The sequence below is a fragment of the Conger conger genome, chromosome 2 (genome assembly GCF_963514075.1).
Source record: "Conger conger chromosome 2, fConCon1.1, whole genome shotgun sequence".
NCBI classification, from domain to species: domain Eukaryota; kingdom Metazoa; phylum Chordata; class Actinopteri; order Anguilliformes; family Congridae; genus Conger; species Conger conger.
The window spans coordinates 43,052,926-43,066,918 of NC_083761.1; the positions used below are offsets into that span (position 1 = coordinate 43,052,926).

Sequence of the window (13,993 nt, forward strand, 5' to 3'; positions counted from 1 at the left end):
TCAGTTCTATTTTCAGTTTCTATTATTTATTTCAGTAAATAAGTCAAGTAAGTCATTTGTAGTAGACATCCTCCCCTGACCACAAGGGTGACTTCCCCTTTCCCTTACGCAGTGAAATACTGTGAAGAAGTATTTCACCCATTCCTGATTTCCTCTATTGCATTTGTCACACTGAATGGTTTCAAATCTTTTGAAAAAATGTCATATTAGACAAAGGGAAACTTGAGTAAACATAAAACACTTTTTTTTTTAAATTATGTAATGAAAAAAGTCATCAAACATCTGTATCTCCGATGTGAAAAAGTAATTGTGCCCTTAAACTTAATAACTGGCCGCACCACCTTTGGCGGCAATAACTGCAACCAAATTATAATTTCCTTCTTATCAGCCTCATGTTGCTGTGGAGGACTTTTCACCCACTTGTAGAACTGCTTTAATTCAGACAAATTGTTCCAGTGTTCCAGATCACTGTCTCGCTGCATAATTCAATTACACTTAAGCTTCTGCTCACAAACCAATGACCAGACATTCTCTTTAAGGATTTTTCTGGCAGAATTAATGGTTCCTTCAATAATGGCAAGTCGTCAAGGTCTTGCAGAAACTTTGTGGTTACTACTCTACTCTGAAGTTTCAATATGAGTGAGGTTTAGATTTAACTGCCTTGTGTTTAATCAACTGAATCGAATTATCATTTCAATTTGGTTTGTTGATTGGGTAGCTAAGGGGCAATTACTTGTTCACATGAGTGACAAGTTTTTTTTTTTTTGTGGTTACCCAGGTTCCCTTTGTCTAATATTACATTTTGTATAAAGATCTGAAACCATTCATTCATTCATTCATTCATTCATTATCCTAACCCACTTATCCTGAACAGGGTCAAAGGGGGCTGGAGCCTATCCCAGCATACATTGGGCGAAAGGCAGGAAACACCCTGGACAGGTCGCCAGTCCATCGCAGGGCACACACACTCATACCTATGGGCAATTTAGACTCTCCAATCAGCCTTACCTGCATGTCTTTGGACTGTGGGAGGAAACCGGAGTACCTGGAGGAAACCCACACAGACACAGGGAGAACATGCAAACTCTGCACAGAGAGGCCCCGGCCAACGGGGATTCAAACCCAGGACCTCCTTGCTGTGAGGCGGCAGTGCTACCCACTGCACCATTCGTGCTGCCTGAAACCATTCAGTGTGACAAATATGCAATAATCTAGGAAATCAGGAAAGGGACAAATATTTTTCACACTATATTGCTTTGGTTTACATTTTATTTAATTAGTTAACTACCTCCTGCTGAAAATGGATTGAAATACCTGCTGTTTCTGTAATCCGTTTAAAAATATACCTGTGAATACCAGAGTAAAAACAAATTGCCTATACTTTTGTCTTATATTCATCTTCATTTTGATATCAAATACAAATGTCTTAAGTATATAGTAAATTCACTCTACTGTTTTTGGAGACTACTATTGTGCACTCATTATGGAAATGTGGATATCACAAGCTACATTTCTGGTTTGCATCTTTGCATTTCTGTTTTGAAAAAGGCTTTGAGATTTACAACACAACATTCCACATGCAATTAATAGTTTTATTGATAAAATATAACAATCTTAACAAAACACGTTTATCAGCATCCATGTATTAATTCCTATTTCCTAAATATAAAATTGCTAAAATAGTTATCAATATAATCCAAATAAATATATCATGGCAATTTCACCATTTCATAGAGGATGTGTTTTTGTTTAATAAATTACCCATTTAAATATACAATGTGAAAAATAACCTGGCATCTCTCAGCCCACGGGGCTAAGTAACCGAAGAAAAGCAAGGAGTAGATACTACTGACAGCTTTGAACATTACCCACTGGGCATTACATACACTTATAAAAACATCAGAGCAGTACCTGTACCAGATACATGTTAACCCAGGGCATTACACAAAAATCCGATTAGTATCCTCAGTACAAGAAAGGGAACATACTGAGTTGAATGTCTAAAGGTGCGTGAAGTCACACACTTAATGCTAACAGTGCTTTCACATTCACCATTGTTTCAACACAACATAAAAACCCATATGCTGAATACTTTATTCTGTAAATGGTTTTCTGTATGTGTCTTCCATAGATATGGAAATAGCCTACATGGCACAGTGCTCATCGGTATTTAAATTGAATATTAATTTCAATATTAAGCTGCTGTAATGTTTAGACTGACAGTCTGAAAAATCATTAAAATACAATTGCATAGGTGAGCATAAATAACACTAACTGGCAGCATATTAAATAAATAAATACATATAGATAATAAATAAATAAATACAATCATAAATACATATAAACATACAGGCAAATAATAAATAAGCTATAAACAAAAACTTCACCGAATCACCCACAGGACGGCTGATGGGTAGGGATTACAAGCTGATTGGCATTTTGAGTGGTCTCAGGTTCAACTGATTAGCAGTTTGGCAACTAGGTGATTCAAGCCATTTTTTTCAAGTATAAAGGACAGTTCACTCCGAGCAAGAGTAGCAAGCTTTCAGCATAATAATATGTAATACACAGCACACTAGTGGCAACTGGTTTTCCCCATACTTGGCAGTATTGTATAGGACAATGGTTACGGAACTGTAGGGGCATCGCAAATTATTCTTTAATCAGACATCGCAAATTTGAGTCTCAGGTGGGAAGCCGGCGACCGGCAAGGTACTTAAACTTGCTCTTGAACAGAGTGTCTGCTAAATGGCTATTTATCTCTGCACAGGCAGCCCGACGCCTACTCGTTCAGATCTGGGTCAGTGTCGGTCATGTTGCGTAGGCTGCGGAAGATGTGCTGGGAAAAGTCCTGCAGCTGCAGGAGGGAGAGATGGGCGGCCACCTGCACCTCAAATCCCCCACTGAGGCGAGAGGCCAGGCCAGACCCGCCGTACTTCATCCTGGTCTGGAACCGACCCAGATCCTGCATCTGTGAAAACGCAAAAGACGCTCAGACTTTCACGCTCCGCAAGCTTGTCTGCCTCCTTCCATCGCTCCATAAATATCATGATACACGTGCTCGCCCAGCCACTGGCATTATTGTAACGTAAATCATAAAAACTTATCAGTCTGGATTCCTGTAATGTACCTTCATGATCTCATCCGTCAGACCTTGACCGAGTAAATTATTTTGAACATTTTGTAACACAAACGCAGTTTCATACACGTTTCAAAGAGGTCCTGGTACGTGTGTTTTGTACGGTAGAGGCTAGAGGCTTCGAAAAGAAGGAGCAGACCTCACCTTTGTGATCTGCGCCAGCAAGTCTCTGACGTCAGCCTGCATGTCTTTCATCTTTTCTGGGTTGGACACTCGATTGTGGAGGGTGCTTAACACGTCCTGGTACATCTGTAGCCCTTCAGAAATACGGCTCAGGCACATTTCCTGTAGACGGCAGCACAGAGGTAAAAATATTTAACAATAATTATTTACAGTTTTCTATACACCTTGTGAGGTACACACATCTAGAACTACAGTAAGCAGATCTAAGCTCACCACTCACCAGTGTGAACTCAGCAGATAGACCCTTCAGCAAAGGGGCACGGGGGATTCTCAGTAAAGACTCCATGTATTCCAGATTGGACTCAGGGGAGGGGGGAAGAGTCAGGTTCTTTGTGGAAGAGGAGGAAAAAAGGCATCATTAGTGTGCTGTCCACATACTAAGCAGTCAGACCACACCACACTGTCATGAATTAAATCCAGCAGAAAGGAAACATTCTTGAACTCTTTGTACAATGCAGACACTACTAAATTACATAAGTATCTACACTGCCCAAAATATTTTTGCAATCGGCCCTTATTTATCTTGCTTGTACGAGAATTGAATAAGACAGTACTTACATTCCTCCCTACATTTAATGTTTTGTAGTTGGCAAAGAACAATGGCATTGTCTAAGCACTAAACAACCTGCTCCCCTTTAGAACATTCCAGATGGGCTCTTAGTTGCCAGGTTTTTTTTTCTTGTAAACCAGAGCAATAAATTATGCCTTGGCTGCCGTATGCAGCTTCAAGCTTTGAATGCCTGATATTGGGCCTGTGGTCGCTTGTCTATTTAAAAAGGCAGATTGTATGGTTCTTTGAAACGGTAGAATGTTCATAACAGCAATACCAGATATCATTTAGTTCTTTGCTGGGGCAGCCAAGTGTAATGTTTCAGCGTAGTAACTCGAACAATACATGGTTAAGAGGGATATCTAAAAGGGCACGGTTTTTCACCATAAGTTAAAATTCAAGAAATAATTCATCTCGGTTCATTTTGCTCTTTCGTTTCCAGTGGCTGTCAAGTACCTGATCAGAGGCAGAGGAACAAATGAAACTAGAATGAATGGCAGAGCATGCACCATCCTCTCAATTTGGTAACAGTGAAGATTGTGACGCGTAGCAGACTATAGCCTAGCCTACTATGGAATTAATAATGTCTTGTTGCATGTTATGACCGAGCATGTCTAGACTCTAGACGAACCGCTTCACTCACAGGACTCGACATCAAGCAAACAAGCATTAAACTGGGCTATGCTGCCAGCAATGAATTTTAGACGCCCGTAGCTCACCTACTGAGTTAACAACGCAAATAGGCTATTATTCGCTGGTATTTCCTAATTCGTTTAAATTACTAAAACCAGAGGAAAAGAATGAAACAATTTCTGCATAAGAACATATACTTTCGGTGAATACGCGAACATTCTCAACCGCTGTAGCCTACTCACCTTATGATTGACGCAGGACTTGTGCGTGTCGGGTATGTCTTTCAGTATCTTGTTGACCAAATTCTGACTGTGTTCCACAACTCGGAGAAAATCGGGGTGTTCCATTAGTATTCGGTCTTTTACGGAGTATTCTGTCAGTGGAGCGGCGAGGACTGCTGCGACCAGATAGCAGTGCAGGAAAAAGACTGTAGGACAAACACGACGTTATCTCCACCGGTAACGCACGATTGCTCAGCAACCGAAGCGCTGTTAAATTAGCACAGACAAGTGTGGAGGCCTTAGAAGAACATGAGTGCACGCTATAAAAATAGTGCACCCCGATTCTGAACAGCGCGGCCGCCAAATTCAGGGCGGAAGAAAACGTACAGCAGTAGGCTGGCTACATTCGTTTTTAGTTCTTACTGGAGACAGCTGCTCATTGGCTGATTACAACAAAACCAGACTCTGCAAGAGATAATGTCGCATTAGGTCACTGAGGCAGGAAATCCTCAGGGCTACCCTCACCCCCCACCCAGCATCAGTCTGCTTCGCCAAAAAAAAAAAAATATATATATATATATATATATATTACAATAAGTGAAGAAACAAATTATAACTGCAGTAATAGATAGGAAATATACTCACTGTAGAAGTTCATTATGCTAAATTCCAAGATGTAATGGTTTGGTTGTGTCTGTATGTCTGGTTCTGTATGTCTGTATGTTACAGTGAATGTAATTTTCATTAGAAACTTATTTATACTAGAGTTTGGGACTTTCCTTGTGACTCACTCAGAAAAAAATCACAGTGGGCATTTTTTTTATGTAAAAAAAAAGTAGGAACATTTTGATAACTAATATTAATGAACTACTAATTAACTTTTACAAGCAAAAAAAAAAAGATATAAAGAATTGTGTATTGCTAGCCAGAAGTACCATTTTATGAAGGCCTACATATAGGGTGCCACCACAGTAAGAAGTGTTTGTATGTATCTAGGCACCTTTTCATACCTTGAATGTGTGCTATGTGTAGATGTGTCAAAGAGAAGGTAGTTTTCAACAAGATCCTGCACTTTAAGAACTAATAATAATAATAAAAAAATAAAAAATAAATAAAAATAATAATAATAATAATAATAATAATAATAATCATCATCATCATCATCATCATCATAATAATAATAATAATAATAAAAATATTATTATTATTATTATTATTATTATTATTATTATTATTATTATTATTATTATTATAATGTGTATAGCACCTTTTATACATAGGATGCATCATGAAGTACTTCACAGAACATAAAAGTGAACATAACAATTAACTTGTTGTTTTTTTAACAGTAAAACAATAATAAGAGAATGTGTCAAATATACAACAAAAAGCAATAAAGAGTATAAAAGAAATTATATATATATTTTTAATTACTTATAAATGGCAATAAAACATAATAAAATAACTAGAAAATGAAATAAAGAAAAAGATTTTGTATGTACTCTGGTAAGGAGTTCCATAATTATGGTACATAAACTAAAAGCACCCTACCCTCTGCGTTTGACAGTAGGAGTAACTAACAAGGTTTTTAAAGTGCTCACTGAGGCTGATACAAAATCTAACTTTGTCATTATTGTATTCAGCCGCTAAACAGTGCCTTAAATACTAATAAAATAATCTTATCTTCCTGAGACGCAGGAGAAACAAGTTTCAGTATTTTTGTTTTTGACATGATACAAGTGTTTTGGATGACAAAAACACGTTGCAGTGAAAATATTTTCAAATATTTTCTTTCATTTGAATTGTATGTCCCATGTTAAGAGAAAGGCAGTACAGAGCTCAGGGAAGCCAGTTATCTCAAAATGCACAACAATCATACTCGCTTACTGGCATACATTAACTAGCAAGACAGATGTGGGATACATTGTGTTAAATGTGCTTTGTGGAACTAAACATTTATATAAAAATTAATTGAATCCATGTCTCATGAAATATAAATTACTTAAAAAAGAAACACAATTTGTAACAGTAAGAATGGCAATACTAGTTCCAAATTTTCTTTTCCAAAGCTGTTTAACACATATTCCATGAAAACATATTTTATTAAATCATTTGAATACATATTATGCAAATATTTAACATTTACGTTTCCATTTTTTTCATTTGGCAGACGCTTTTAATCCAAAGCGATTTACAAGTGCATAGGTTCTTCCACGAGTTAAAAGCATCAAATCCATACATAGCAAAACACGCATGAAGAGCTATTCAAACAAAAAGGCAATAGTCATCATAAGTGCAATTATTTCTTTATTATGGGTTAGGGTTAGAGAAGTGGGATATCGGAAAAGGGGGGGGGGGGGAAATCAGGAGGGAGGATGAAGGTATAGTCTGAAAAGGTGTGTTTTTAGGAACCAGGACGGAAAACAGGAGTGAACATGCAGCCTGACTACCTGGTGCTCGTAATGAGGGAACCACAAGGCGACCAGAGCTGGCAGACTGGAGTGGTCTTGCTGAGGTGTAGCTGGGTGGCTTTCTCCATCAGGAGATGACGGATATGGCATAGATTATAGAGGAAGAACCTGCAGGTTCTGGCAGTGGAGGATATATGTGGAGGAAGGGTGAGTTATCAAGGGTCACCCCAAAATTCTGGGCCGTATGGGAGGAGGATACTACAAAATCTTCGATGATCAGTGAGAGGTTAATTGTTGGAGCTGTACTGGGCGGCCTGTAGCATAGTGGTTAAGGTAAAGGACTGGGACTCGCAAGGTCGGTGGTTCGAATCCCGGTGTAGCCACAATAAGATCTGCACAGCTGTTAGACCTTGAGCAAGGTCCTTAACCCTGCATTCCTCCAGGGGAGGATTGTCTCCTGCTAATCAACTGTATGGACTCTGGATACCAAATGCCAGTAATGTAGAGAAGCTCAGTCTTGCCCAGGTTAATCTTCAGGTGGTGGGAAGTCAGCCATGCAGAAATATCAGCCAAGCAGGCAGAGATCTGTGTGCTGACCTGCATATTGGGAGGGAAGGAAGGAAAGAGTGTCATCAGCATAATTTTCTTTTCACATACTGTAGTTGTAATACATTTAATTCCTTTATTTATTCCAGTATTTCAGCATACAGCCAATTAACCTTGTCTTTTTGCACATTTTTTTTCCAAAGCAATAAAAATAAATAAATAAATGAATGTAGCCACAAGTGAGGATTTGGTGGAAGAGGCCCTTAAAGGCCTAAAGGATCTGAAGCATAGGAGAAACTTAAGAATATAAAAGCAATATGACATGTTGCTGTGCCATGGTACTCATTCTACAGAAATAAATGTTTGAATTTGGAAATACTTTCAGAAGCATGCTCAGTGGCCTCTCACAAGTCATGTTTTGTGAAAATTAGATGAAACTTCAATGAACCATGACTATTTATGTGACTGGCCACATCCCATCTCAAATTCAATGGCTTACAGCTCTTATTGTCCAATATAGCTGGTTTACAGTTACTGAGTATGTTTAGGTACAATAATGCCATTTACTATGTTTGGCCCAGATTGATCAACAAACTAAAAAACATTGGAGAGAAAACAATTTAGCATATTAAGCAAAAAAAAGAATATGGCAGACTTTCATGATATTTGGCCAGCAAGTACAGGTCCTTCCAGGGAAGACACACTTCAAATCTGGTGTCAATTGGTGTGGAAGTTATGCATTTGAAAGTGGTGAAATTTTGAGTTAATGGTTGGTATTTATATAACATTACATTACATTACATTAATGGCATTTGGCAGACGCTCTTATCCAGAGCAACATACAACAAAGTGCAAACCCATAACCAGGGACAAGTGTGCTGAAAGACCCTAGAGGGAAGTACAAATTCAACTGCTACCTGCACAACAAAGATAAGGACCAGGGCCTATTTGATTTTTTTAAACAAACAAACAACACAAAATTATGAGCAAACCCCTTATGCACCTTATGCTTCTCATTCACCCATTCATACACACACTCGCACACCATCGGTGATTGGCTGCCATGCAAGGTACCAACCAGCTCGTCAGGAGCATTTAGAGGTTAGGTGTCTTGCTCAGGCACACTTCAACACACCCAGGGTGGAATCGAACCGGCAACTGGAACTGCCAGACAACTGCTCTTACTGCCTAAGCCAATGTCGCTCCTGTGCCACCATGTGCACTATTTGGGAAATATTACATGTACGTGTATGGGTACCCTCTATAATTATGAACCTTTATGCCAAGTCTCTGGCATATACCACCTCACAAATTGCACAAACTTCAGGTGAGCAAAAAGAATATTAATCTCTTCAGGCTTGAACCACAAAATATATACCAATATTATGTTATAAGACTGAATTTTGTCTGTATGGTGGCATATGAAAAATTCATGGAATTGCCTTTTTAAAGAAAACATGTGTCTGCTGTGTAATGCTCTGAAGGTATTTGTAATATTGCAAGTGTTAATAAACTATTAAACATAATGAATTAAAACTCTGGCATGGTATGTTGAAGTGATGTAATATAATAAGACATTCTATGCAACATAAAAGAAAACACCATTTTGATCATATTTTACGACTATAATTATTTGACAGAACATGACATGATAAAGACCCTTGTGAATGACCAAAAGTTCAAGGTCATCTATAAACCCTGTTTTCTAACATAATTGTTGGAGTTCAAATCATAATCTCTCATTGGTAGCAAAACAACAATTTGTCATTATAATTTTGTAAAATAATAATGATCATTTTGGATATTTTATGTTGGCTGATACATGGCCTGACAGCTCCTAAATCACACGCAAGACCACTCACAAACTCAAAATGGTTACATATGTAATTTGTCCCATGTTACCCATGCAGTATACAGATTGTGCAGTAACTGTATGTTTGATATTCAATACTGCACACTGACCATTAAATAAAGCAGTACTGTGCCATATTAGTACTAGGCTATTACAGTTTTTCTCCATTGTCCAGAGGCATTGTTGGCAACTGTGGTCAAAGACTGCAAATTCAGTGATGCAATAATTGCAACTTTAAATGCATTCCCTGAAATCTTAATGATTTTTGGTTCTTTTCACAAAATTCTCTTCACTTTTCAAATCGAAAACCAGTTTTACTAAACATTTAGTATAAATGCAGGCACTAAGTACAGAAAGAGATTTCTTGCTCACAATATTCTCAAAAGATGTTTTTTACTGTATAGGGTTCAAAGAAGATCATATGCTGGTGGGTGACAGCTGAACAGCACACATGCCCTCTGCCTGAGAGAGATAAAAGACAAATAATTCAATACAACATTGTCCTTCACCACTGCCAAGTTTGGCCACTTCTGACCACGTTTTGGAGAGAACATGGTACCCAAGAAGAATTTTGTGATCTCTAGGTAACATATTTTATGTTTAATGAACATGATGGTGCAGTAGGTAACATTGTCACCTCACATTATAGGCACCCTTAATAAAGATTGAGATAAACTAAAATAAATAACATGGATAAGGATCTATATTATGTTCAAACATACAAAAAAACTATATATTATTTCAATACATTTACTCTGATGTTTTAATGTTTTATTTAGTAATCTCTCTTTTTTCTGAAAACCACATGTGGCAAAATGATTGGCACCCCTAAAAATTATTGTAAATAAAATCAAGCAAAGTGAAATTGGCAGTACAATTTTACTTAATTTAGTTAATTTAGTTCATCTCAGATGGTAATTGACCATTGCAAGTCAGTTAATGGATACAAAAAAATGTATAAATGGTTAAACACCACTTATCACTGTAAGAGCAATAATACAAAGGTGTAAAAATATGGAATGGAACAGGAAGAGGATGCATAATATTATTATCCCCAGGGACCGTAAGGAAGATGGTGAAGGAGGCCATGAATAACCCAAGGATCGCAGTTTAAGAAATGCAGAGATTTGGTTGTAAAAACCAATAAAGTGATGACACCATAACAACACACTCTTAGGAAGGGTGGCAGCAAGGCAGCCCTTACTGAGTTCAATAAACAAAACCAAGCTTTGCCAAACCTCATTGGACTTATGACTGGAAGAGAGTTCTGTGGTCAGATGAGACCAAAATTGAACATTTTGGTCATACACACCATCGACATGTTTGGGGGGAAAATAAAATGCATACAAGTAGAAGTACCATATACTGTCAATATGGCCGTGGGTCATTGATGTTTTGGAGATGTTTTGTTGCCAGTGGCCCAGGGGCACTATTTAAGATCAATGGCACAATTAATTCAACAAAGTACCAAGAAATCTTTGCCAGGGGTGTTAAGCTAGTGGATGCCAATAATTGTGGAACCTGTTTTTTGGGGAAATATTTTTGCAAGACTTTGGTTGATTCCATTGTGAATCATTAATAAAGCACACTGCTTTACACATGGAAAATAAAGCTTATGTCAATAACTGTATTATTTTTAGTTTACTGATATATATATATATATATATATATATATATATATATATATATATATATATATAGCAGTTTGATATATAGTTTGTGTATATTTACCAAGGGAGCCAATAATTCTGGAGCCTGCTGTAAAAAAACAAGTTGAGATTACACCTTAAGAATGTATTATGTGTCAAAGGAATTATAATGATTAATTGTGATGAAATCAAAGAAATGCCAGAGAGTGTTCAGAAATGCCAAAAAGATCTGAAAGCTGACACCAAGACTGAAAAAAGTATTTACAAAATGGATGTCTTGAACCACTCCACTCCCACCTTCGGGTAGTTCCTCAATTAAATGGAGAAGTATATTTCCTTTGATATTGAAATATTGCCCATTTCGATGGTTGGGAGTCCCACAGGGTAGTGCATAATTATGTAGTAGCTACAATTCCTAAAATACCAGACTGCAGCATGACAAAGCATTTGTGATGGAAGCCATGAACCTGAACTAACAGAGAATGATGGAGGGACAGGCCAAAACTCCAAAATGGGCATTCCAAATTGGGGTTAAAATGGTTTATCATGACACAATTATACACTGTTGCTCCACTTCCCTAAAGTAGGTAGCCAGTTGTGAGATTATACTTATCTCAATACCATGTACCAATATCAGTGCAATGCCACAGCTATTGACCAATGCTGTAGTTTCTGGCCCAACGAAGTCTCCATTGTTTCCACTGAGAACCCTTTTGGTATGTACCCTGTGGATACAATCTGCTTAACAGGGAATGGTGACAGCTTTAACATTCCTGACATGAGTCCAGTAGATTAACACTGATAGACCCTTTTGATGTTTGGTCTTTGGCTTTCTGTTATAAACATTTTAATTTGAATTGACCCAGCTTTGAATTCACATTCAGAGCTATAAATGACAGGCCCTTAGGTTGTTGGTATAGATGTAATGCATTTGTTGTATCAGAAGGTCTTGCAATCGTCACCGCAATCCATTGAAGTGGTTTATACTTGCATAACTTTCTATTTGCAAAAATTTCCCTAATTTGCACTTCCCCCCCAACGCAGACTTTACTCACATGGTGCGTTTGTAGTTTCCTTGATTTGACACCAAAATCCAACTACCCAAATTTCAAATTACAAGTTTCCGTTTGATACAACCATGATTATGCTTATGACTCCTGGCTTTGAGATGCATTGGTTTCTGTTTTTCTTTCAAAAAGCTTCTGCAGGTAATCAACAAAAATAAGCGTTTTTAATAGTTTGATAATCTTGTCAGATAAGACCCAAAGTGAGATTTTTGCCAGCAGTGGGTGGGGTGTCAAAAGGGCACTTTTGTTGATAAGAATGAGAAAGGTTTGGTGAAATATGGTGCCAGATTGTATGTTGTATGTAGGGTTGTTTGGTATCTACTGACCCTGGGGTTACAGTCAACAGAATCAAGAATTCCAGCAAGGAATTAGGTATGTTTGGCCAAAAACCTGCCAAAAAGATTTTATTTTTAAATGTCACACCTCTCCATGCAGTTAAGGTCACCCACGTGTTTTTGCCCCTTCATTAGGGCACAGTGATGCTATCAGCTCAACAGATCATCATTGAAAATAGACGGAAGCTTCCATCTATTGTGTTGAACATTACTACACCCTGAAGACATACTGCTGAAATGTGTTAGTGACTTTCAAATAAAACAAACCTTTGCTTAATTGCATGGAGGGAAGTGTTCTATTTTCTTTTTTTAACCCTCCTATTAGGTTAAATTAAACCCAGCAGAAAAATGAAAAATATGACATGTAGTGTGTCACCTTCTTATTGTCTCCCAAATTACTAGCCTTTTTTGAACCTAGGGAACAGTAATGAAACGTTGGCACCTGTGTGGGAAAGTGCCACCAGAATCATTCAAAAAGAAATCTGAGAAGAAAAAAAAAGGTTGTATATTTTCTTACATTTTATAAAGTTACAGGGGGTCAAAATAACACTGCCCAACACATTTATATGCCAAGTTGGTACAGGACTTCACATAAAATTATGTTTATTGCATTTTTACTATTTAATACCACCAAATTAGAAAATTAGAAAAATCATACAGTATCAATATAAAAAAGGGTTAACTGATTTTTAAGAGATGTCAAACACTGAACGGGGTTAAATGGACACATTTTATTTACAACTCTGTTCTATTGTCATATAATAATATAATCCATAGCATATGGATCTTTTAGCAGAAGCAAGTTGTTTTGCAATAGTGATCTCAGCCTGTAGGCATGAGCCCAAATGAACATTTGTGGTGTGAATTAAAGACAGCTGTCATCAAGTGCAGACCAAAAGATCTTGAAAGATTCTGGCAAGAAAACACTTTAGGGGAGACCGGGGAACAACCAAACACCTGTAGGTTTTTTTATACACACACATTAGAGCAAATATTTTGTAATCCAGAAAGAAGATACATGTCTTTGCTAGGACTATGGACCATTGTCATAGTTCAAGGACATTCTGGCGATTACAATTCAGTCAAAAGCAGCGCGAGTGAAACTGAACCAATGTGCCCCGACTATGGGGCAAGTTTAAACAGCGTCCAAAATGTCGGAAAATGGACTGGAAAAGGCTTTATTTTTATTAAGTCAAAAGCTTTTGAATCCAACATTTCTTCCTGCTTACATTTTTCATCTGTAATTATCAAAATAATAATAATTGCCATTATGTTATGGTATGTTAAGAGCAAAATATGAAGAGAGAACTCTCCAAGATCGAAAGCATAACACCTCATCTATGAAACACTGTGGTGGGGGTGTTATGGCCTGGGCATGCATGGACTATACTGGCTCACTTATCTTCA

At 37.5% G+C, this 13,993-nt stretch overlaps 1 protein-coding gene across 1 annotated transcript; it reads right to left on the minus strand.

Annotated features, from left to right (window-relative positions):
- Window positions 1-1,578: 1,578 nt before the first annotated feature.
- Window positions 1,579-5,082, minus strand: csf3a (colony stimulating factor 3 (granulocyte) a). The gene is made up of 4 exons (XM_061232448.1): window positions 4,748-5,082; window positions 3,543-3,650; window positions 3,284-3,424; window positions 1,579-2,971 (listed from the first exon to the last, which is right to left on the minus strand). The coding sequence occupies exons 1-4, from the start codon at window positions 4,850-4,852 to the stop codon at window positions 2,783-2,785; spliced, it is 543 nt and encodes a 180-aa protein (XP_061088432.1). The 5' UTR covers window positions 4,853-5,082; the 3' UTR covers window positions 1,579-2,782.
- Between the last annotated feature and the right edge of the window lie 8,911 nt (window positions 5,083-13,993).

Excerpts from the sequence above, each read along its gene's own strand:
- csf3a (XM_061232448.1), bottom strand. The coding sequence starts at position 4,852 with ATGGAACACCCCGATTTTCTCCGAGTTGTGGAACACAGTCAGAATTTG. Across the intron at positions 3,425-3,542 it reads TATCTGCTGAGTTCACACTG|GAAATGTGCCTGAGCCGTAT; the intron begins GTGAGTGGTGAG and ends TGCCGTCTACAG. Across the intron at positions 2,972-3,283 it reads TGCTGGCGCAGATCACAAAG|ATGCAGGATCTGGGTCGGTT; the intron begins GTGAGGTCTGCT and ends GCGTTTTCACAG.